The 26932-nt window shown below is 37.7% G+C and overlaps 1 protein-coding gene across 1 annotated transcript in view; it reads right to left on the bottom strand.

Annotated features, from left to right (window-relative positions):
- The window catches only part of USH2A (usherin), a 903825-nt gene that overhangs the window by 270070 nt on the left and 606823 nt on the right, over positions 1–26932 (bottom strand). Inside the window, exons 44-46 of the mRNA XM_070474523.1 lie at positions 13042–13251; positions 11521–11723; positions 7078–7190 (exon numbers count right to left, since the gene is read on the bottom strand). Of these exons, the coding sequence (XP_070330624.1) occupies positions 7078–7190; positions 11521–11723; positions 13042–13251 (526 nt within the window). The remainder of the gene's footprint in view (positions 1–7077; positions 7191–11520; positions 11724–13041; positions 13252–26932) is intronic.

The following is a 26932-nucleotide window of genomic DNA, read 5'->3' as shown; positions in this document are numbered from 1 at the left end:
TTGCACAGGGTCGGACACGACTGAAGTGACTTAGCAGCAGCAGCAGAGTATTTTTAATTTCAGTAATTGTGTTGCTTGTCTCTGTGTGTTTATTCTTTAATTCTTGTAGGTCTTTGTTAATTGATTCTTGAATTTTCTCCATTTTGTTTTCAAGTTTTTTGATCATCTTTACTATCATTATTCTGAATTCTTTTTCAGGTAGTTTGCCTATTTCCTCTTCATTTATTTGGATTTCTGTGCTTCTAGCTTGTTCCTTCATTTGTCTAATACTTCAGTGCCTTTCACTGATTTTTTTTTAACTTATTGGGTTTGAGGTCCCCTTTCCCCAGGCTTCATGGTTGAATTCTTTCTTCCTTTCGGTTTCTGCCCTCCTAAGGTTGGTCAGTGATTTGTATAAGCTTCATATAGGGTGAGATTTGTACTGAGTTTTTGTTGTTGTTGTTTTGCTTGCTTGTTTGTTTGTTTTTCCTCTGATGGGCAAGGCTGGGTGAGGTGGTAATCCTGTCTGCTGATAACTGGGTTAGTATTTTGATTTGTTTGTTGTTGACATGAGCCTTCCTGCACAGGGTGCTACTGGTTGTTGGGTGATGCTGGGTCTTGTATTCACGCGGTTTCCTTGGTGTGAGTTCTCTCTATTTGGTAATTCCTAGGGTTGGTTCTCTGGCAGTCTAGGGTCTTGGAGTCAGTGCTCTCACTCCAAAGACTCAGAGCTTGATCTCTGGTCAGGAACGGAGATTCCACAAGTGGTTTGTTATTGCATTAAGGGAGATTAAAACAAATACCCCAAAATGAGGAACCAAAGATGAACCCCAGCCAAATGGCGGCCACAAGATCAGGCAAATAATAATTAAAATATTGGAATAAGCACATATACATATATGCCCATGACCAAAGTCAAAACAGTCCAACAAAAATAAAGTACCATAGATTGGTCCAGTGAACAAAGGAAATAAAAAATTATATCTACCTGTTAAGAACAAAATTAACTAAAGCACAAACTGGAAAACAAAACTAAATAAATGTGCTAAGTAGGGAATAAAGCAATGAAAACAAAACTAACAAATATATTGAGAGGAAAGGAAAGAAAAAACATATATGCAAAGTTAAATAGAGGTAGATGAGGAAGATTTATATGCTTTAAAGATTAACTGCAAGGGAAAAGAACAGTACAAAAGGCAAACAAAGGAATAAATGTAGGAAAAAATATAATAGGTTTAAAGAAATTAAAAATTAAAATTATAAAAAGGAGAAAAGAAAAAAGAAGAAAAAAGGGGAAAAAAATAGAAAAACTCTACAGAACTGCAAAAGCCCAATGTAGAGGCAGAGGTTTATAACAACAATAAAAAGTGTGACTGGATATACACATACACATATATAACCATATGCAAAATCAAAACAATTAAAAAAAAAATAAAGTACAATAGATTGACCTAGGAAATGAAGGAAACCAAAAATTATATCTAACTGTTAAGAACAAAACTAACTTAAGCACAAAGTGGAAAACAAATCTAAACCAAGGTGCCAATTAGGGAATAAAGCAATGAAAATAAAGTTAACAAATATGTTGTGAGAAAAGGAAAGAAAGAAAAGAAAGAACAGATATGCAAAGTTAAATATATATATATATATATAAAGAACATTTATATACGTTAAAAATTAACTGCAAGGGGGAAAGAACAGTAGGAAAAGCAAACAAAGTAATAAATGTAGGGAAAAAAAGGTCTAAAAAATTAAGAAAAGAAAAGAAAAAAGAAAACAGGAAAACTCCACAGAACTGCAAAAGAGCAATGTAGAGGCAAAGGTTTATAACAATTAAGAAATGTGACTGAGAAAAAAAGAAAGCTCAAAAACTTAGATTTCATAGTGCCAGTAAAATCAACGACTACAACAGAGGGGGAGGAGAAAAGAAAGAAAAAAAATCCAAAAGAATCTACAGAACAAGTCAAAACATAAGAATAATAAATGCTTTTCTGGAGTCACTGCTGTGAGAGTCCTGTCCCTCGCTGGGAGTCTCAGTCCACCTCAGCTCCCTAGGACGCCCTCCAACACTGTGCTGATCTCTGGACCTGCTGTGGGGGCAGATCAGACTCTAACCTGGTTCTACTCCTGTGTGTTCTTTTTGCGGGAGCTCTCAACATCCTTTTATATATTCCATAGACACAGAGCCCACCTTGTTGATCATGTGGATTTAATCTGCAGCTTGTCCAGCTGGTGGGAAGGTTTTGGGATCTTCTTCCTTGGCCACACTGCCCCTGAGTTTCAACTGTGGTTTTATTTCCACCTCTGCATGTGGGTCGTCACTGGGGTTTGCTCCTGAGGCTGCCCTGGGGGACTTGGGTTTGCCCCTGTGAGGACCAGGTGTGGAGATGGTGCAGCTGCTTGGGTCGCAGGAGTTCTGGCAGCACCAGATACTCAGGGGGTTGGCGGCCAGGGCAGCAGAAACTACAGTGCTCTAGAAGGGTATGGCAGCCAGTATTGGCCAATACGCTCCAGTATTCTTGCTGAGAACTCCTCTGACCGAGAAGCCTGGCAGGCTACTGTCTACAGGGTCGCAAAGATTTGGACATGACCAAAGTGAGCCTGCATGCATAGACACAAGGCTTTTTTTGGCCTGTGGCAGCTCTGCCCTAGTGAGAGTTGAGCGTGAAGGTGGCACAGCTGCTTGGCTTTCAGGGATCCTGGCAACACTAAGTGTGCAGGGACACGGACTGCCTCCAGTGCAGAAGTTATGGCCCTATCAGAGTCTTTTCTTGAGCCTCTTGTAGCTGGCGACCAGAAGGCCTCTTTGGCCAGCCTTTCTCCATAACTCTGCCCATTCAGGCACTCAGAGGTCCTTCTCTGTTGTCCGCCACCTCAGGCACATAGAGAGCCACCTTGGCTGGGGTCCTACTCTGTGGATTTGACGTGTCAGGCACTTAAAGGGGCACCCTGGGTGGGGTCCTATTCTGTAGTTCAGTAAGTCAGGCGTTCGATGGGCCAGCCTCTCTATTGTTCAGCCGCCAATGCTGGCTGTGGGGGGAGAGAGGCTATGGTGATGGCTCCACCCCCTTGCGTGACTCAGCAGTATTGCCTTGTTTCCATGGCTGCCTGGCTTTCCTCCACAGGCATTTCCCACCACAATCTCCTCCCTCACATCCCATTGATCCATCTCTGCATTCAACGGCAGCCCCTGCCCTGGGATTGCTCCACGATCCCTAAACTCCAGTTCCCAGGCACTGCACCTTCCAGCAGACTTGCATCCCTGTCTGGGTAATGTGTGGCTGCAGCAAGGACTGTCTGATCCTCATTCCATTTAGGCTGCCACAGATCAGCTGTTTCACTCTCAGCCTTAAATGTTTCTCCTCTGACTCAGACAATTGCCAATGTGGGGATCAGACCCCTGCTTCAGTTCTGCCACCCACCGAGGGCAGGGCCAGTTCTCCTAACACTCCCCTTTTCCCCCTAGATCCTTCGTCCTACCGAGTTTTGTGTGGGTCTCCATATTCTTTTCCGCTGGTCAGGTACTCCTGTCTGCACTCAGCTGGTGTTCTGCATGCACTTCTGTGTCTGAAGGTGCATTCCTGATGCATCCGTGGGGAGAGATGTACTCCACGTCCACCTACTGCTCTGCTATATTGTTCTCTCCCTGGAAGCTTTTTGAATGCAATTTTTTAACCTGGTACTTTGAAATCTCCATATGATATCCCCTTATGTGGTTATGATTCAGTCATTTTTCTGGCATCTATAACACCTTGGAATCTACTTACTGGTATCTTGATTTGGGAATATTTTCTTGTCATCTTTATTTTCTTCCCTTTTTTTCCTCTTTTCTCTCTTTCTGGAACCCTTACTATCCAAATAGTTGATTTCCTGGATTTTAAGATTTTTCTTAATTTCTTTTTTAGTAACATATTTGATTTTTTTGCACTTTCAGACTAAACTTCCTTCCAAAGTTTTAATTCAGTTAATTAAAAATTAAGACAACTTCCATGCGGTATCCCTCCCCTAAGTCCTGCTTTACTTTGATTTTTTTCCAAGTAGGATTTTTTTTTTAGTGTTGTTTTATATATAGAGGATGTCTTTTTAGCCCTCTGAGGTTGTTATGTATTTTTTTCCTCATCTTGCATTGTTTCTATGTCTATTGAATTATTTCTCTGTTTTAATTTTGTTTCTTTTAATCTTTGAGATAAAAAAGGTGACAAGAAGATTTATATGAGTGGGGCTTGTTGATTGATGAAATTCCCTACTGTGTGACCAGGTTGCAAGTTATCTTTTCTATTAGGGGATCCTGATCTGCTAGTTTATGGAAGTATTTTATTTGGAGTCACTCAGATTTTTTCAGAGAAGAATGCCCTTCTGTATGGAAACATTTATGACTGGATATTTGTTTGTAAAACCAGAGCTGGGGAAAGCAGCTGAGGCACCATCATTCTAATTGTAGTCTACACTTTATCATGATTTTTACCTTTGCCCCTCATTCCAGATTTCCACTGTGCCTAGTAGCCCTATTTCCTAAATACTTCTGTTCAGCTTCTTGAGAAAAAAACTTCTGATCTCCTGCTGGTGGAATATGCCACAAGGAGAAAGAGAAACCAACGCGGTGATGAATAATATAGAGGTAGGGGACCTTGAATTCTGTAGTGGCTAATTTTGTGTTAAGTTGACTGGGCCACAAGGTCGAGGACATCTGGTTAAAAATGATTTCTAGGTGTGTCTGCAGGGTTGTTTTTGATGAGGTAAGCATTTGAATCTGTGGCTCAATAAAGCAGATTGCTCTTCACAGTGTAGGTGGGTTCCACCCCCAACCCTCCAATGAGTTGAGGGTCTGAGTAAAAGAAAAAGTTGAAGAAAGGGAGAATTCCTCCTCTCTGATTGACTACCTGATCCAATCAGTCTTCTCTCACTCTCACATTTGGACCAAGATTTATACCATTAGCTCCTCTAATTCTTAAAACTTTGGACGTGGACTGGGACTAGACCCCAAGCTTTCCTGAGTTTTCACATTTGGTTTTGTTTTCCTGGCGAACCCTGACTAATTATAGATCCCAACCACTCTTTTTTTTTTTTTTAAGACTTTCAGCTAATTCCATGATTTCAGCTTTGAACTTTATCCCTTCTTGCCCTTATTCACAAACCTGAAAGTCTGTTAAGTGCTTGGACACTGAGGTTCTCTGCAGAGCAAATTAGTTTGTTTGTGCCATCTCCCTCTGCTAACTACCACTTCGGCAAGTGCAGCTCCCAAGGCAAATTTTGCTTTCATAATTGTGTTAAAAATCTACCTTCTCTTGTTCTCATCTGTCTTGTCATTTTTATTGCTCTTTTAAAAAAATAAATATGCCCTTTTAATTGTTTTGGGCACCAATTTAATATATTTGGGGAGAAGCAATCTATAAACCCAACTAAAAATATTTTTTCTGTTGTTATCCACAAGAATCTTCTTAAAGATAATCTTAGAGACAGTCTCAAATGGATATTTGCTCAATTTCTGAAAAAACACATTTTTAGCTACATATAAATATGTAATCTAAGACATATTTCCTTATGCCATTCACCTAGGCTTGAGTCATGGGGATGTTAACAGACAAGAAATTTGACAACATCCACCTACCTATTTATACTTCTTCCTTGAGTTCTTTAGAATGAACTCAAATGTCACATCTTTCATGATGTCTTCACTGATAATTATGAGTAGAGTTTTTTTTTTTTTTTAATTCACTTCTTGAACATTATAAATTTTTTATTACAGTGTTTTTCACTCTGTTCTATAAATGTTTGTTTAGGGCAACGTCTCCCACAGGTGCCCGGAACTGTGAAAATTTAGAGCCCTATCTTACACTGCTTTGTATTACTTTTGCCTCTTATATTACTATACCCACAAGTATGTTTGCTGAAAAAATAAATAAAGGTCTCTGGTGTTCCTTAAACTTGACACTTCCCCCCGAAAAGGTAGGCAATCATGTGGGTAGATGAGAAAAATCTGTTGAGTGAATTATTGATTAATTAACATATCCCACATGAGCTGTGGGAGGGCATGGCAACCCACTCCAGTATTCTTGCTTGGAGAATCCCATGGAGAGAGGAGCCTGGAGGGCTACAGTCCATAGGATCGCAGAGCAGGACACCAATGAAATGACTTAGCATGCATGCACCCCACATTAGACAGATATCATCATGTGTTTGATAGAAGATATACTCAAGAAGAAAGGACTATGTTTGCCCTGAACATCTAAGAATTCAATTATTTGAGTTTTTCTAATTATTTTAATCACTAGTTCTCCAAATCAGTATAGATTATTTTTGAAATGATTTTAAAAGACCTATAATTTTCAATATGTCATAAAAGAATCCTTCAGAATTGAAATATTTTATAACATGTTGATTGTTTCAGTCAGTGTGCATGTGTGTATATGGGACGTAACTGTGTGTGTGCGTGTGTGTGTGTAGATGAAAGGCGGTTCATTTGGTTAGGGCAAAAATATGATGTGGGAATACTCAGATTTCTTTCTCTACCGTTGACTTGATACATATTACTTTTGACTTGGAAAGCTTGATGTTACATTTTTTTTCCTCTTAAATTGCTAATTTTGAATTGAAAGAGGATCACTTTCAAACCATGGTCATTGCTCAGCAAAAAAAGAGTACACAAAAATAAAGGGATTCCATGAAGAATCTGATACAATTGTAAAGGTTATCCAATAATTTATCTCCCCTAATTTTACAGCTATTTCTAGCTTTAGGAAAATCTGATATACCTAAGTCTAATTTCTTTCAAAGAGATTAAATTAAGAGGTAGTCATTCTAATTAAAATTGTATTATTTGTCTCACAAAAGAATTTACTGAAGGACAACTTTTCCATGCACTCCAACATTTTTCACAGATTACTAAGTAAAAGGAAGTGAAGCTGGACAATCAGAAAAATCAAAGCTTAAATGTTAGGGGATGCGTACATTGAGGATCAATACCTAATAATATAAAAAATTTGATTTACACACATAGTAATCTACTAAATGAGATTGTCATGACAGGAATGATAGCTTTGATTTTTATTTTAATTGCTTATGGTCAGTTCTTTAGATTAATTGATAAAGAATTGGTACCTTGAAGTGATGCCATGAATTGTAGGAGTTGGTATATCACTTGGAGTATCTTCCACAGTGGTGATTTGGGTTCTGTTGCTTTTTACACAGGCATATTTTGTGCAGACTTCAACCTGCAAATGTTAGTTTAGAAAACAATAATTGCAACTACTTTCAAAATATAGACTGCTGATGGACTGAAACCCACCCCACTCTCATTTCACAGGTGTTTCTTATAGTTCTCTATGGCATCTTGGGGTTTACTAAGTCTTAAATTTTTATGTTGAGTCCAATGGAACAAACTCAAAATAGAGTCTGGAAATGAGGCTGGGACAATTGATAGAGTGATTCAAATGGTAATGTTTAGTTTCTAGTTCCAACTATTCAGAAACAGACAGATATATTCATCTCTCTGGAGCACAACTAAGGAAGAAGGGAAGATGCTTAGTTGACAGTTGGCAAGCGTAATATGTTATCACTGCATACTATTCTCTGGATCTATAACCAGGTAGGGTAATGATGATATTTTCTGGAAGCCTTGACACTTTACAACAAATAGCCTCAATGCTAATCTCTAATGGAAGAAAAATGAGGTCTAGGGAAGACTTCCAATATGGCTGAGCTATTTTATATCCATTTGTTCCAGCTGCAATTGTATTTCTACCTTAATCACAGCAGAAACTCATCACTCACCCTTTAATTCTGCCACCTAATCTGAATAAAAACCAAGGAGGGTGGGATAACTAAAGATTAGAAATTGAGTTCATCAAGCATTAGTAACACAAAGAACATATTCAACAAGAGCAGGGGAGAGACAGATGAACATGTAAGAGATTGCTTGTGGACCATCCATAAAGTGACATCCTTCTGCTCTCCATTAAAGGTTAAACCAAAGAAGAACTGCACTTTTACCAATGATAATTTACTTTCTGTATCTAATACATAAATGGAGGGTACTACATGCTGATGAATCTTAAACACTAATACTGAACTTTAAAGCAAAGCAGTTCTCTGAATTTCCATGGGCATTTGAGGAAAGACAAATGTGGTATTTGTTGTATATAGTAGTTATGTTGTTTTGTTCATGGGGCACCTAATTGGGAGTTGAGGCATATTTTTATAATGCTGTTGAGTGATTTATTTATGCCATATAGTATTCTGAGATAACATTAAAGCATGCCCAGTAAATTCCAAATAACTTACAAGGAGATGAATATACTTGCTGTGAAAGTATTAATGACAATAAAACTTCACACATATTGGGAAATATATGACTACATGATGCATCATATGCATGAAGTGAAGTAACTGAAAATCAGCTCAACTGAACTTCTTATGTGCCAAATATTATGATGGGTACTTGAACAAATAATTTAATGAAGCCTCACAACTCTGTTTTTTTAAGTTTGCAAATAGAAGGGTCAGAGAGCTCAAGGAATATGATCAAGCTGATAAGACATGAAATTATTTGATTCAGGCTTTACTGTGCCCTAGTTGTTTTATTATCTAAATAATAAGCACATCTTTAAGTTATAAACTACTTAGGTCTATTCAAATGATTCTCTAGAAAGCTTTTACTCTGATTTTAGAGAAATGTGTCAATACTTTTTCACTTTGTTATTAATGTAATATTTCAAGTTTCCATCTTTGGGGCATATTTCTGGTGTTACAGCTATGTTGTATAACATTGAGATGAAACACAAATATAAAGGTTTACATATTAATACTAAAGAGAAAAAATTTAAGAAAAAATTGAATGAGCAGTCCCTTTAGAAAGGTCTATGCAGAATGATTCATTAAAAAACAGATGTTGTGGTGCATCTACATGTCTGCTTTAAAATCAATGGCTATTTTATAGAGGGGGTTAGTAAAGAGAATCTTAGTTTTAAAGTATTAGGCCTATCAATTTAGTGCACATTTTAAATGGAGACCAATTATCTTTGATATCATAAATAAAAATCTTTGAAATTTGATAAAAATCAAATTTCCAGTAATGCAATAACTATTTCAAGTACAGTATTTATGGACTTGGAGAAGGTCACAAAAATATACTTACAGTTATTAAGAATATCTTAGTCACCAATCACAAAATTTAAGTATTAGATTCTAATTTGGTCTTTTGTCTCCTCATTTGTTTCCTTGTATCAGATCAAAATACACTCTCTTCAGGCTATTAGTGGGCTTCCCTGATAGCTCAGTTGATAAAGAATCTGTCTGCAATGCAGGAGACCCCGGTTTGATTCCTGGTATTCTAGCCTAGAGAGTTCCATGGACTGTATAATCCATGGGGTCGCAAAGAGTCGGACACAACTGAGCAACTTTCACTTCTCTTCACTTCAGGCCATTAGCAACTCAAACAAACAGATCTGAGTGAAACCTGTCAGAGTGGAACATGCCTGGAATGCTTACACATCCACCCCTGCTTCATGGTTAGAAGGCTGGCGCTGGATATGCATGCACAGAATCCAGTGATCTCACCACAACCACTCCCAACCCCCCCCCAACCCTGGATGTATTCAGAGTCCTGATAAAGCAAATGAATATTTTGCCTTTCGAGGACTCAGCTGGCTTTCTCCACCAGGGCCCCAAAGAGGAAAATACAGTAAATCTTTCATAACTTTCTATGTTAACTTGTCCATTAAGCTGCATTTCTAGGTATTTCGAATGTGATTTTCATTTTACAATGTGATCAATGATCTACATCTACATACAGATTCCCTCTAAGAGTCATGAAGAGAAACAGCAGTTCACTGATCCATACTAAGATAAACTCAGGTGGGTAGATGGAAATCATGGAATGTACTAAAAAATAAACAACGTACCTTTCTTCTTTTACTAAATATCTTTATATGTCATTTTCTTAGGAGGCCAAGCCTAGTAGTGGGAGAGGTTAGTGCATTGGTTGTAACTAGATGATTACAAATGTTTCACTTTCAAATGTAGTGGGAACAGGGGATGGGGAAATGCTCACTTAATGAACAGAGCCAGTGAAAAGTTTTCTGTGGTCAAATAAAAATTTCATGCTTAATATCTTCTGAAAATTATTTACAAAGTTGGTATAAGTTTTGGGCTATTCCAAAAGCTCAGTTGGTACAGAATCCGCCTGCAATGCAGGAGACCCTATTTCAGCTCCTGGGTTGGGAAGATCCCCTGGAAAAAGGATAGGCTACCCACTTCAGTACTCTGGCCTGGGGAATTCCAGACTGTAAAGTCCATGGGGTCACGAAGAGTCAGACTAGCACACATACATGCATGCTAAGTTGCTTCAGGGGTGTCCCACTCTTTGCGACCCTATGGACTGCAGCCAATCACACTCCTCTGTCCAGAAGATTCTCTAAGCAAGAGATACTGGAGTGGGTTGCCATGCCATTCTCCAGGGAATCTTCCCAGCCCAGGGGTTGAACCTGTGTTCCTTATGTCTTCTGCATTGGTGGCCAAGTTCTTTACTATTTCTACCACCTGGGAAGCCCCAGAAGTGCACAGTTTATTCAAAAATTTACTAAATGGCAACCCTTCTCTATAAACTTTGAGCTTCTGAAACATTGTTTTTATCATTAATTTTTGCATTTAGCCTTGCTATCTTTTATATTCTCCTGCTCTAACAAGATTCCCAATTTCTTGAGGATAAGTTTCTTGTTTTATATGCCTTGGTGTCCTTTATATTTTTTCTACTTTTATGATCGGTAGATCTCAAAGAGACCTAGGAGTTCACTCTCAAATGGTCAATGCACTCTCTGAAACTGCATGTTAACTTTTGTCATATAAATATATACATACTTTTCTAGGAGAGTGTACACTGACTTCATTAGCTCCTCAAAGAGGACCAAATGCAAAAAATTTAAATATAATTGTTTTCATACAGGTGAGGGTCATCGAACATTTGTTGAAGGGTGAACAGACATTTTTCTTTCATGCTTGAGTAAATTTTTTAATTTTTTTACCTGCCACATATTCATTTATTTTTGTTGTTGTTGCATCCAGAATTATAGAATTCTAGAGGTTAATAGAATGTTTTAAATCATCTAGTCCTTTGTTCTTACAAAAGAGACAATTGACATCAAGAGAGGTTATAAAACTTCCCTAAAGCTATTAAATTTAGTAAATGGTGAAATTGGAGAAGAAAGAATGTCTCTCTAATCATAGGCTAACTCTGATTCTGATGTCAGTAAAAGAACCAGGACAAAGGCAAGCTGCTTGGCAAGACTGATTGCAAACACTTGAGCTGCTTCATTTTGCCAGTGAAAATACCATCACCATCCTCACCATCACTTTCCATATTACTATTATCTCCTTTCCAGTGACTCCTGAGTTTGCCCACAGCAATCAATTTCCCTCTTTTCTCTCTTCTTCCCCACCAAATAAATAATCTGTAACCAAGGTGGAAGGCAGCCACTAAGAGACATAACCCAGCAAGTTTTATTTAACACACCCATAAGCTTAACCATTGGAAAACAACGTTCTAACCTGGATGTCATAGACAGTGAAGGGAGACAGCTCTCTCACAATGAAAGACCCGGGCACATTTATTCCAGTCTTGTAGAGCTGATTATTTACATAGACGGCATACTCAGTGACAACACCATTTGGGTTTGAAGGAGCTGTCCAGATGACACGGACAGCTGTACTGTTGATGATGACAACCTCTGGAGGAAGCATGCCCTGAGGCTCTAGAATTAAAGGAAGAAACTGAATAAACTCCAGCTGTCTCTGAAAAAGCACTTGTTAAACTAAACGCAGATTAGTATTTAGGTCGAGCAAAGGGTTTGTTGCTTATCTGCTTTCCTCTGATGAAGTTATCACAGTCTGTAGTCCTCTGTAAATTGGCTTATTATACTCTCAGTTAGAAACCATAAGAATTGGTGGTAAAATGCTTTATACCACCAGCATAGTGCTAATCTTCAATACTATGTGACCAGTGGGATATGATGATAAATTATTCACCCATCTGCACCACTAACACATATCTATTATTTGTCTCTTTTCCCATCCCTTCACTCCATACCTCCCAGGGAAAAAGAAAAGAAAATTTGCTCCTTAAGCAGAAAATAAAACTCAAATACATCGCGGCTGGTGGAACGTGAAAAATCATTTGATGTTACTAGCTTGTAACTCAAGCAATATGAAGCAATAATGCAATATTGTCATTATGTAAATGATTTTGAATGTTGATTACCATAGGTAATGATGAAATCTAACATTAGGAAAAAAAAATCTTGCTTGGCGTTAAATTACACAATTACTCAAGCATGTCAGAAATAACTATGCGAAGACCTATTTTTATCATAAGAGCCCATCCTAACTAGTTGAAAAATTGTCCTTGTGATCCATTCTATTTTATAAACAAAAGGTGTCGACCTTTGGCACCACGAAGGGAAATGGGTTCCACACTTAAAGTGCTCTGCTAATGACCTGGAACGCTTGCTTGGGAGGTAATGATATTATAATGTTTATAATGAGACTTTATAAAGCCAAAAAGATTAGAAAGACCATTCCAAACACATTTCAGATTCACAAGTTGCTTCCCTCGCTTCCTCCCCCTTGCTAACTGGCTTAGAAATGAGTCGAACGCAATTTTTCTCAGTGGCTGAACTTCCACCTACCATTCCTGGTGACTCAGGGAGGGCCCTCCCTGTGCTGCGCTGTCGTTGTGAAAAGCATCCTGCTTCTGAAAGCAATTCTTAAAAAAATGTTTCTAAATGTCACCATGTATTGATGTGAATTCAGCCCCCAACTAAGCACACGCTGAAAAGAACAGGAACAAACTGGGCTAATACCCAGAGATTGGAGCCTTGCAGCCGTCTCTGTGGGACCACTTATTGATCTGCCACTTGACGACAGCCAGCACTTAAGCATTTTAGCTCCAACCCCCTTCCCTCCAACACCGGAAATTTTATAATGGAAGGATGACTGATCTCAACCTCAGCGAGAATCAATCAATTGCATTCGCATCTCTGAAGCCGAGTTTCCCTTGAAATCTGGACTCACCCCCATCGCAAGTGGTTGCATACAGCACTTCACTGTTTATGCTGGCGACTCCGTTGAAAACAGAGATGAAAATCCGATACTCTGTGTTTGGATTTAAGTGGCCAATGACGTGAGAGTTTACATCTGGGAGGATTTTTCGAGATTCATTGGAGGTAGCAGAACTCCAAAAAAGTGTATAATACTCAACATCACCTTGTAGGTCTTGAAAAGCTGTTAACAATAAACACAGGGCACTGTAAGTGTAGCCGATATAAAAGGGCCCAGGGGGGAAAGACAGAGAATACACTCTATTATTAGCTATTCCTAGAATGAGTAAAGGGGAAAGCTTGCAGAACTTTCCTTAGAAAAGTGCTGGGTTTTATTATTATTATTTTTTAAACAAATTTGATTCTATCTGTATCTCATAATTAATTGCATAGACTCTTAACGTCACAGGAAAATGAACTTTTAAATTTCCTTTAAATATTTTAATTATGCTACTTATAAGTATTCAACTAATCTTCAAAACTTTGATTAATACTTGAAAAAGGAAATAAAGAGTAAAGTAAAAATATGCAGTACAGGGCAAAAAAACAAAAACAAAGACAAAACAAAAACCTCTGTTCATAAGCAATGGTTCTAAAGAAGAAATCCATGCTAATATAGATGAGGGCATGTCCTGACACAGATGCTAAAACTTGAGAATTTTTAGAATTGCTAACAAAATCTGCTGATAAACACCTGGAAGATTGCTTAGACAGCTACCCTATTATGTGCACTCTTGATGCACCAGAGTAATGTAGTATGTTCTCCTTAAGGGTCCTAGGACGATATCTGAATTTTGATCAAGGTTCTCATCCTTTTCTCCTAGTTCATGTATCTCTGCGATGTAGACAAGCTCTTTCAAAGTCCAGTCTATTCTTTTCTTTTTCCCTTTCCTCACAATTTCTCCATTCTTGCATTAAGTTCTGCTTTTTGTGATCTTCCTACCATGATGCTTTGAAAAGAAGATATAGAACACCCCATACCCCATATTTTCTTAGCTAGGAAGCAATTACTGCTCTGCTTACATTAACAATGCTTTTGAAGATCTGAAGCAGGATCTATCACCTTGATTTGTATCAGGATTACAAAGGTGCAGTTTTGTATGTGAAAGCTCCTGAACTGTATGTAAAAGCTTGTGTTAAAATTGTTCCACAAAATTAAGCACAGATGGGGGGGAAAAGGTGGGATTTCTCTGCATGGTATTGAAGTACAGTGTCTCAAGTATATGAGATCCTGGGGTATGGCCATGGAAAGGAATATGGTTTGGGGAGTTGTATGACTTTCTTTTAAGGATCATTGTTCGTTAAGATCTTGGGGGTCTTACACAAAAACTGAATTTTGATTTGATTTTTTGTTTTGTTTTGTTTTGTTTCCTGAATGCACTACCGCATTGAACTAACATCCAGCAATAGTTAGGTCTGGTGTATCAGTATAGTTGAAAGAATTTATAGTAAGCAATCTTTAGTAATTACTTTGGAAAACTCTGGGAATCGAGATGTTTCTGTTCTCTGCTGTCACAAATGTCAGCATCTTTAATAATGAGGCCATTACTATGCATTTTCAGGAACTGGCTATTCATGTCTCTCAATATTTTTCCAAATGATAACATTCATCAAGTGTAGCAAAGCAACTGGGTTCTATGAGAGTAAAAGTTCCTTCTATCATTAGAATTATTTTCTGCTGCCCTAATCCTCATTAATTTATGGCAGCAAAGATATAAAAGAACTTGTGGTAGATTTGAAGTTCATCTTGTATTTTAGTTTGCTACATGAGCAGGCTGTTTAGAAATTCAAGTCCTGAAGATATAATATAAGGAAGTACTTTCAAATTCTACTTAAAAATATAAATGGGTCTTTAATCAAAGTTATTAAATGTGCCTGAAATCTCTTCTGTCAAATTCCAATGAATGAACTTGAAAATTGAAATGAACATTGAAAATATTGGGACTAGCACAGTAAGTTCAAGATGAGTGAGGATCATATATCAATATGTGGATGAAATGCCATTAAATGCTCATTCTTAGTCGTGTGCCATACGTCAACTCCTCAAAATAGAACAAAATCTGTTGTCCCAAAGAAGAAAGGAAAAGATGGGATTCAGTTCCACTAGTTATATCTTACTGCATGAGACAGAGGCTCCTCTAACCAGAAGCAGGCAGCATCTCATGACAACAATGCCAGATTTTTGCACCACCCTGCTTCTCACCAACATCCGCTTCAGCTTGCCACTCTCTCCCTTCATTGACATTACAGTGTAGAGGCCAAAACACAGAAAACTAGTAGAATCACATTAAACAGATTAAATCATCTTCATATTCCTAGTTTTTTTTTATGAAAAGTTCTGGGAGAGTTATATGCACAGAAGTGTCCTTTTACATTGTTCAAACAAGGTTTTCAAATGTCAGTGGGCTCTTTCTAAGACAGCAAACCATCTTAGAGACAAAAGACACATCTCCAGTTCTACAGGCCAGCGCAAAACTCAAGGTTGCTGACCTTGAGTTGACTCTGAGAGCGGAACACTGTTCGAATTGAAATAACTGGAATGAGAAGTTTTCCAGAAAATCCCACCCTCCCTGTGGATTGATAAAAACTGGACCGGAATATATTTCTCCTTTTTAAAAGAGAAAAACATGAGTTACAAGGCTTCTTTATATAATAGCATAAGTGAAACATTTTCTAGAACCTTAAAAGGAGAATTTGTTTTTCATATACTACTTCTATGTCAATCAGTGGAAGTGTTATAAAACATTTGCATGATGTTCTTAAAAATAACAAAAGGGACATGCCTTTGTGAAAAAGATGCTTTAGGAAACATGTAGCTGTAATTATGAAAAGACAGATGTGAAAACAGAGATATTAAATGGCCTTCTTAAAGAAGAAAGGAAAGCAATAAAACCTGAAAAGCTTGTCAGAATTAAAATCTGCACTGGAAGCAGAAAAAATACTGAGTTAAAAATGAACAATATGAAAAAGTAAAAAGGAAAATGAGTAAGAATAAGGCAATGAAAGTCAAAATTTATAGATATTGAAAATAGAGAATAAAAAATCTAATTGACTTGAAAAATAAATGGGATAAATAATCATGGATTTAAAATATCCCATAAAACATGACTCAAAATGAAGTTTTATATCCAGAAATTGAATAGATTAATATACAGTATTAGCAAAAATAATGGCAACATATCCAAAGACATACAGAAACTTATGACATTTTGAAAATCAACTAAATCGAAAAGACAATCTGCAAAGGAGAAAAAGAATCAGGAAACTTTCAAACTTATCCTCTGAAACACTAAATGTGGAAGACAATGGAAAAGTTTCGAGAAGTTCTAAGGTAAAATATTTTGATCCAAGAATTTCATACACATCTAAGTCATTATATTTATGTGCAAATATGACAGAAACTTTTCTTATGTAGGTAAAAGAGAATGTGCAAAGATAGCAGAAACATGTTCTTATTTAAGCAAAACTCAGGTGGCATAATGGTAAAGAATTTGACTGCCAATGAAAGAGACTCAGGAGACTTGGGTTCAGCTCCTGGGTTAGGAAGGTCCCCTGGTGAAATGAAATGGCAATCCATTCTAGTATTCTGGTTTGTAAAATGCCATGGACAGAGGAGCCTGGCAGGCTACAGTCCCTAGGGTCACAAAGAGTCAGACACAACTGACCATACAAGCAGTAAGAGAACATGTAGCTCATTTATTTATTTAACTGTAATTATAAAATTTTTCCAATAATGTTATCTAAAAGACAAAGAGATGAAGCAAGCTCCAGAACTTAAGATTAAGCTCCATCAACTTATTTGATGATAAATATCAAAACTAGATAAATTAATTATGATTATTTAATAATTTATACACCAAACATTGAAGATGGCAGATGAGAAGGGCAAGGAAAGTAAGAGTACACAAAATTCGTGATCAAACATAAAATAAAAAGACTCAGAAAAGTAGAGAAAGACATCACTAACCACCATTAGCAGCAATGAAACTTGAAAAATCACTACAGAAGATAGAAGTTGTGGTGAAGATCCAGAACATTCACTTAACACCCATGTGATTCTGTTCTTGTCAAATAGGGAGACTACATTTTCTGGGCTCCTTGCATCTGAGTGAAGTCATGTGACCAGTTTGTGCCATTTCTGGCCCGCGGTATTAAGAACCAGTTGGTCATCTCTGATTGTCTCTGATTTTCCCAGCAAGAGAAGGGCTTCGAGGCACAAGGAAGGGAATGTGATGTCCTGAATGGAAGGAGCCAAGGTCTCTAAGTGACCCAGGATGAGTCTAGAGAGAGATGAGGAAAAGTTTTAAATAAAATTCAGATTTCGGTTTTTGTTCTTGTGTGAATCCTAGGAAACAAGACAGAAATATAGATGTAACTATGGGATGGAGGATTTGGAAACCTGTTGTTTCACTGGAGACTTCTTGAGTTTGAAGTGTTTTTGCGGCCACCAGGTTTACTTTTAAATTAAAGTGTGAGTGTCTGAACTAGAGTTATACATATAATTTGGAGTTAAGCTAAGAATACTAACTTGTGTTTGAAGCAACAGGATGGAATGAGAATTTCCTATGAGATTACATTAAAAATGTGTACACTGGGAAATATTTCTCAGGTATTCTAATCCTGTTCTGGGTAACCCATATTTTATAGACCACAGAAACTCATGAGTAGGTATTGCTCTACTGTAGCACATCAGGTCAATCTCAGTGAGTTGGAAAAAGAAGGTTATAAGCCATGGATACAATCTTTGTTACTAAATGCTACTTTTTGATGATGCTGTCCATGCTTAGGTCAGAAATGTGATCATAGCCATAGCAAATTCTCAAATCTAGAATAAGCCCCTCTCCTTTGTAGTGGGTTTTCAAATAATTTAAAACAGTTGTTAGCTAGGCGGGTTGAAAGTCCTCTTGCAAAAGGATTATACTCTGCACATGCTGCTGGATTATTTTTATGTTGTGTGTGCTCACGTCCTCATTAGCTCAGTCGTGTCCAACTCTTTGCGACCCCATGGACTGTAGGCCTCCAGGCTCCTCTGTCCATAGGCACTTCCCAGTCAAGAATACTGGAGTAGGTTGACATTTCCTATTCCAGGGCATCTTCCTGACCCAGGAACTAAACCCATGTCTCTTGCATACCATTGCACCACCTGGAAAACCCTGTTGGATTATTTTTAGAGTTTGTTATCAATATCAATTATGTCCTTTAGGTCTTTATCAGCTAGAACAGGGTTCAGCAAACTCAGGATTTTACCTTGAGTAAAAATCTATCCTCTTGGGCAAACCTGGCCTGCCACTTCTTTGTATATAACCTGTGAGCTAAGAATGGCTTTTATACTTTTAAATTGTTGGGGAAAAAAATCAAAAGAATAGTAGTTTTTCATGACATGTGAAAAATTAGGTGAAAATGAAATCTCACTGTTCATGATAAATTTTTATTGGAACACAGACATACTCGTTGAAGAATTGTATATTGCTGTTTTCATGCTACAATGACAAAGTTGAGTAGTTGTGACAGAGAATGCTTATTGCCTGCAAAACCTGAAGGGTTTTCTGTCTGGCACTTTACAAAAAAGTCTGTGGCCCTAATCTCCAACAATTAGAGTAAGCCACTCCACTCAAAGGATCTCCAGTTTTGTCTAGGATTGAATTCCGCAGTCATTTCTCATTAGCAGGCTCAATGGGAGGTAACTTTACTTCAGTGTAAAAATCTGGAAGGACCTTACTAAGGCTATTTTATAATCGAAGTGTTTATCTTGCTCATAAATTCTTAGAGTCCAGATTCCGAAGTTCTATGGCGAAGAGTTCTGTGTCAACAACTAAGTACTTCTTGGAAAATTTGATATTATCACTTCTTGAGAAAATTTTTTACTCTGGCTGAGGGTAAAAGTGCTCACATGGAGAAGTGGGAAAATTCTCAGAGCTATATCCAAGTCAAGCTCCTTATCTTCCCCAGCAAGATATCTAGATGCCTTCTATCTAGTTTATGCAACTAAAACAAATATCTACATTTGCAATCCTCTCTGCCCCCAGGTCCTTCAGTCTCTCATTGTGTTCTGACTTCTTTCAATAATCTGCCAGGGAATATTGTATTTAAAGGAAATGTATATGAAATGTGTTAATTATTCATCATTCTATATTTGGCAATGGAAAAAGGACAGCACATTCCTGCTTGTGAAGTGAACTGATAAGGGTAAACAGGGACAGAGTTAGTTACCTAAGCTTCTGTAACCAAGGTGCCCTTAAATAAAGTGATTTAAATGAAATAAATATTAATTTATATTTCACACAATAGCCTCAAAGTAGGTGAATAAGATTGTGCTCCATGTGGTCATTCAAGAACCCACGTTCTTTCTCTTATGTGGCTTTGGATCTCTAAGGGTGTTGGCCACGCCTGCAGAGTTTAAACAGAGAACACTGCTGTGTCTATGGTCTAGTCCAGAGAGAAGACAGACTAGGCATGTCCTTAGTGTTTCGTGGTTATGACCCCAAAAGACACACATCATTTCTTTGCACATTCTATTGGCACGAACACAGTCACATGGATACAACTGACTGCAAAGAAGGCTGGTAAACGCAGTCTCTAAAAATAGCAGTAACACAAATGCTTGACAGGAGGCAGAGAAATCGGTCACTCATTCATTGTTGTGGGAGTGTGCAGCAGTACACCCACTCTGTTAACAAAGCTGCTCTAGACTTACCAATCAGCCCAGCAATTGAATATTTGGGCATTTATCCCAGAGAAATAAAAACTTATGTTTACACACATGCATGTGCACACACATGCACAAGTTGTTTGTTTTGAATAAAGGACTGTAAATGATTAGCATAAACAAAACAAAAACCCAAAAAGAAACCCCCCTAAAAAAATATAGAAACAAATAGAAGAAATGGCTTCCCATTTTTTTGTTTTTATAAAACTGCTGCTAAAAGCACTGTGTACATTTGAGAGATAGAATAATACTTTATATCAATACTAAATGCTTATTAACTGCTGAACATATTTCATTTTTGTCACAATATTTTAAGGCAGTTATTATGATCCTCCTATTCTGAATTAGGAAACTAGGATATAGTGAAGTTAAGTGACTTGTTTTAGGTCATAGTGCTAGAAAATAGTACAACTGGAACTCAAGCTTAAGTTTTCCTCATCCCAAAACCTGATTTTAAAAATCATTCTTCCATGGCTTCATAGAATTTTGCCATTTTTCTAGTTAGGAGAATTTACAACAATGGAATAGATGCAGTCACCAACAGGAGAGTTAGAGAGGAAAAAATACTCATGAAGAATTTGAGAAAGTCTTTATCTAGGGGATGAGGAGAAGAGTAGCTGGTGATATAAGAGGGAGCCTTTGAGTTAGGAGGGGTCATTCATGGACCCACTAACAGAGAAACAGACTAGGATGGCACTGACACAAGAACTTCGGAGTGAGTCTTTATTGAGACGGACTTCTAGATGACCACATCTGTAATATGTAAGGGAAGCAGGTCAGGCTACAGCAGGTACACACATGAATAAGAGGGAAGCCCATGGACAGACAAATCCAGTCTCTTCGTTTTGGTATCTGGACCAGTGTAAGGGAAGCAGAGGGACAAGGTGAGCCAATGATCGTGGGTGCTTTTAAAAGAGGTGAGGTTTGGGATGATTTGTATGTATTAAAACCTGAACAGGATAAGTTCAAAGTCAAATATCTAGCTACAAAATCTGGTGGTTTCTGATTAAGAGATCAAGATGAGGCATATGATTTTTGTGTGAATTTAAACTTTTTAAATAGTGATGCCTTCAACTATATGAATCTTTCAGAGTTCAGTGAGATAATTTAAGGCAGGAATTATGTCGTTGATCTCTGCATTCCCAGTGCCTGGGACAAAAATGTCAAGCATAAATATTCATGGAAGGAAGAAGGAAAGGAAAGAGAGGGAGAAAACTAAAAGAGAAAAAGGAAAGAGGGAAAGAAAAGAGAAAGAGGAGAGATGGACAAAAAAGATTATATTGGGTTGGTCAAAAAGTTCTTTTGGGTTTGTCTGTCACATCTTATGGAAAAATCTGAACAAACTTCTTGGCCAACCCAATATGAAACACAGTATGAACATCTGAAGGTTGAGGAGCTCTTGACAGATGGACAAGTGGACAGCATTTGGATGATTGTTTTTCATTTCCTCTTATTTCAATACCTTCCTCTCTCACCACCTCCAGTATTTTCTTGCTCTTTTCTGCCCGTCAATGACCTCATTAGTGAGGAGACCTCAGAAGAGGTGCTGCCTTTCTACCCTTTTCCCTCGTGGGCATTTTTCACCATTTATTTTAGAGTGAGCAGTCAAAATGGGAAGGATCTCACTAAATCACTCTTGACAAAGTGCTAATAACCATTAAGGTCACATGCAGAAGAAATAGCCGAAAATGGGATGCTTAAGTTGGAGAAATGCTACTGACTAACCGTAATTTGGGGTAAGTCACCAAGTTGCAGGGCTGCATGAATAACTTAAGTGATGTTTTGTATCTCTTCCTATAAAAATGTGAATTTTCTCCAATGAAATCATTTATTTTCATCGTATTTCATTTAGGTTGAACTATTTTCTTTTATATAGAAAGTAGGGATGAGAACCACATCTTTCTCTAGGGACCAGGGAGACGGGGGCTGCAGTCTGTGGAAAGGGGAAGCCAGTGTCAGGGGATATTCTCCCTTCAGCAATGTGGGAAGAGTTTCAATAAATTATTGGGTTTTTCAAATCAATTCCAAAATTATCATCTTTGTGTGAAAGCTTCTAATTTGCTAAATGTTAGCAAAATATTATTTTTTTTTTCCAAATACTGCCAGCAAGACAATGTGTGGAGGATGGGGAAGTAAATATGGCCCATGTGCTACCAGTTTGTAATATTTGCCCTAAAAAATTAACTGAACAGATGCAGGATGCATTTTCCTCACATGACCTCACATAGTGATGTAAACATTTAAAGTGGGCACTTTTAAAACTTTAATAACTTATCCCCATTAATCTGTGATTGGTAAAAATTTATCAGAGATATTTTACTTGGAAAATGGTGTGTCCATGTGGAGGGTCATAATTAAGAAAAAATATACTTTAAAAATGCATTTTATGGTTTTTATTGAATAAATGTAAGTTTATTCATGACTTTCAACTTATAGTTTTGTTCCTTTTAGCATGTTAGACAAGGTGCCATTTTATCCCACAAATCAAGAAAACAATTGAAATTAAAATTGCACAAAAGAGGTGGCCCTTTCACAGTCGAGAGACTTGTTAATTTACTTAGGATAGCAGGTTGCAAGAAGAAAGAAAATGATAATGCAACACGCTTTCACAGAGCTGACCCTCTTCTGAGAGTTAACCTTTGTACTCACAAATAGTTATCTGAAAAATTTCTAAGGTATGAATGGAAATAACAGCAGATTGCATTACCTACATCCCGAAGGTCAGAGGTTCAGATTACCAAGGTAATGAAACTTCAGTGAGCTGCTTCAGATCTATTAGGTTTGTCAGTTTTTATAAGCATGCTTACTTCAGGCATGCAATTATAACATAAAGGAGCTATATTGGTGAAAATTCAGTCACTGGATCTCAACAGAAGTATTCAAATGTCAGATGTGGGGAGGGCATCCACCTTTCCGAGTAGGCTTTTAAGATGAATCAGGTATCGAGGGCGAAATAGAAAGGAGATGAGTGAAAATATATTATACATAAGAATCCATCTCCATATAAAAACTTTTGTATTTTTTCCTAGAAGTGTCTCGGGAGGTAACCACAGGCATCAATTAACTTATATTCTTCCATGTACATGGCTTAAGAGATCCCAACAATGACACAGACCATTAGAAATCTGCAGCCTTATAAAACCCTAGTAAATAGTTTTTTATAAAAATGGCTTACTTAATAGCAAAGTAGATCAACATAACCAATGCTAATTTTAATTTACAATTAATGTCACCTAACACTGGTTTTAATCCATAACTGATATAACAGGGGCAAATTCACTCAAGGTGTTCTAAATAAAATAGGAAGTATTTCTCTTAGGCTGTAACAGATTCAAAATCAGAAGGTTACAATTGCCCAACCAGGAGTCATTTTTCATCTTTTTATATATTAGCAGATGATTATCCTACTAGATACAGTTTATTTTCATAAAACAAATATTTCAATAGGGATTTTCAAGTCAGATATTTCTTAATATTTGGTAGTATCCTAGCAAGTTCTGATTAAATATTTGCCAGATCAAAAGTGATACTTCTAAGAAGGATTATAATATATAGTGCCATGATATATTCAGTCTTGTTTTTATCTGATTGTGACATTTGTTGTTCAGTTGCTAAGTTGTGTCTGACTCTTTGTGACCCCATGAACTGCAGTATGCCAGGCTTCCCTGTCCTTCACTATCTTCTGGAGTTTGCTCAAACTCATGTCCACTGAGTCAGTGATGCTGTCCAACCATGGATCACTAAAAATTAACAGATTAGCTGGTAATGCTACTCTACTGACCAACCATATCTGAAATTTCAATTATGTGTTTTCTAAAGATGCAGGGGGGAGGGAAGGCAATGGCACCCCTCTCCAATACTCTTGCCTGGGAAATCCCATGGCTTGAGGAGCCTGGGAGGCTGCGGTCCATGGAGTCACTAAGAGTTGGACACGACTGAGCGACTTCACTTTCACTTTCATGCATTGGAAAAGGAAATGGCAACCCACTTCTTGCCTGGAGAATCCCAGAGATGGGGAAGCCTGGTGGGCTGCCGTCTAAGGGGTCTCACAGGGTCGGACAAGACCGAAGCGACTTAGCAGCAGCAACAGCAAAGACGCAGGAGCAGACTAGATCCATGTGTGAGCTCTTCTAACTGCCTGTAAAGTCATGTTCTGAATCTGAATGAGCCAAGGGTGAGTCCCTGTGTTATCAAATCAAATTCCGTGATGGTGGCCAGGTTTTGTTACCTGTGTCAAGCTGGAACTCTGGCTATCACCAGTACTGATGAGGATTCACTTGGAAAGATCCATCACATTACTGCAATTCTAGTAAATGGATCTTGCTAATTAATGATGAGTTATGAGACTGGGGGCAGACCTCTCTGTAGGAAAGTGCACAATATTATACTGTATCAAAAAGACTTGCAGATTAGAGAAAATATTTGCAAACAATGCAACTGATAATGGATTAATCTCCAAAATACATAAAGAGCTCATACTGCTCAATATTAAAAATAAAAAAACAAGTAGTCCAATCAAAAAATGGGTAGAAGATCTAAAAAGACATTTCTCCAAAGAAGATGTAAAGATGGCCAGAAAGCATGTAAAACAATGCTCAACATTACTAATTATTAGAGAAATGTAAATCAAGACTAGAGTGAGGTACCACCTCACACTGGTCAGAATGGCATCTTCAAAAAGTCTACAAATATTACATGCTAGAGAGAGTGGGGACAAAAGGGAACCTTCCCACACTATTGGTGGGAATGTAAACTGGTACAGCCACTATAGAGAAAAGTATGGAGATTCCTTATAAAACTAAAAATAGAGCTACCATATGACCCTATAATCCTACTCTTGGGCGTATAACCAGAGAAAAACATAATTCAAAAAGATACATGCACTCCTCCCCTATGTTCATAGTAGCACTATTTACAATAGCCAATACAAGGAAACAGCCTAAATGTCCATTGAGAGAGGAATGGATAAAGATGTGTTACATATAGAAAATGGAATGTTTTTCAGCCTTCAAAATGGATAAAAGTATGCCATTTGCAGTGACATGTACAGACCTAGAGAATATCACTCTAAGTCCAGTAAGTCAGACAGAGAAATACAAATATCATATAATATTGCTTACATGTGGAAAGTTAAAAAAAGATAATAGTGAAGTTATCTACAAAACAGACTCTCATATGTAGAAAATAAACTTATGGTTATCAAAGGGGGGTTGGGAGAGGGATAAATAAGGAGTTTGGGATTAAAATATAGATATTACTATATATAAAACAGATAAACAACAAAGTGTACACGGGAACCATACTCAATATCTTATGATAACATATAATGGAAGAGAATATAAAAAAGAATATATTTATATATATGTATAACTGAATCACTTTATTGTACACCTGAAACTAGCACAACATCGTAAATCAACTATCCCCTTCACAGATCACTGCCCAGTCATGGTGAAGGGGCTTGCGTAACTCAATGAAGCTATAAGCCATGTTTTGTAGGGCCACTCAAGACTTACGGGTCATAGCAGAGAGTTTTGACAAAATATGATCTGCTGTACTGGAGGAGGGAATGGTAAACTACCCCAGTATACTTGCCGTGAGAACCTCATGAACTGTATAAAAGGACGAAAAGATATGACATCGAAAGATGAGTCCACAGGTCTGAAGATGTCCAATATGCTACTGGGAAAGAGTGGAGGAGAACTACTAATAGCCCCAGAAAGAATGAAGCAGTTAGGCCAAAGCAGAAATGACACTCAGTTGTGGATGTGTCTGGTGATAAAAGTAAAATCCGATGCTGCAAAGAACAGTATTGCATAGGAACCTGGAATGTTAGGTCCATGAATCAAGGTAAATTGGATGTGGTCAAGCAGAAGATGGTAAGGATAAACATCAACATCTTAGGAATCAGTGAACTGAAATAGACAGGAGTGGGCCAATTTAATCCAGATGATCATTATATCTTCCACTGTGGGCAAGAATCCATAGAAGAAATGGAGTAGCCCTCATAGTCAACAAGAGAGTCCAAAATGCAGTACTTGGGTGCAATCTCAAAAATGACAGAATGATCTCAGTTTGTTTCCAAGGCAAGCCATCCCACATCACAATAATTCAAGTCTATGCCCCTACCATGGATGCCGAAGAAGCTGAAGTTGATCAGTTCTATGAAGACCTGGAAGACCTCCTAGAACTAACACCAGAAATAAAAAAGATGCTCTAGTCATCACTGGGGATTGGAATGTAACAGAAGGAAGTCAAAAGATACCTGGAGTAACAGGCAAGTTTGGTCTTGGAGAACAAAATGAAGCAGGGCAAAAGTTAACTGAATTCTGCCAAGAGAATGCACTGGTCATAGCAAATACCCTTTTTCAACAAGAGATGACTTTACACGTGGACATCTCCAAATGGTTAATACCAAAATCAAACTGATTACATTCTTTGTAGCTGAAGATGAATAAGCTGTGTACAGTCAACAAAAAGACCTGGAGCTGACTATGGCTCAGATCATCAGCTTCTCATAGAAAAATACAGGCTTAAACTAAAGAAAGCAGGGGAAATCACTAGGTATGAGCTAAATCAAATCCCATGTGAATATGCAGTGGAGGTAACAAGTAGATTCAAGGAATTAGATCTAATAAACAGTGTGCCTGAAGAACTATGGACGGAGGTCCATAATACTGAACAGCAGGCAGCGAACAAAACCACCCCAAAGAAAAAGAAAAGTAAGAAGGCAAAGTGGTTACCTGAGGAGGCTTTACAAATGGCTAAAGAAAGAAGTGAAAAACAAGGGAGAAAGGGAAAGGTATATCCAACTAAACACAGAGTTCCAAAAAAAAAACTGCACAGAGAGACAAGAAGGCCTTCTTCAATGAACAGTGCGTAAAACTAGAAGAAAACAACAGAAGGGGAAAGACTAGGAATCTCTTCAGGAAAATTGGAGATATCAAGGTAACATTTCACCCAAAGATGGGCACGATAAAGGACAGAAACAGTAGAGACCTAGTAGATACTGAAGAGATCAAGAAGAGATGGAAAGAATACACAGGAGAACTCTACAAAAAAGATCTTAATGAACAGGATTACCATGATGGTGTGGTCAGTCACCTGGAGCTAGACATTTTGGAGAGTGAAGTCAAGTGTGCCTTAGGAAGCACTGCTG

This window comes from Odocoileus virginianus, chromosome 11 (genome assembly GCF_023699985.2).
Source record: "Odocoileus virginianus isolate 20LAN1187 ecotype Illinois chromosome 11, Ovbor_1.2, whole genome shotgun sequence".
Lineage (NCBI taxonomy): Eukaryota > Metazoa > Chordata > Mammalia > Artiodactyla > Cervidae > Odocoileus > Odocoileus virginianus.
Note: the sequence above shows the minus strand (reverse complement) of the source record. Positions and strands in the feature narration are given on the sequence as shown.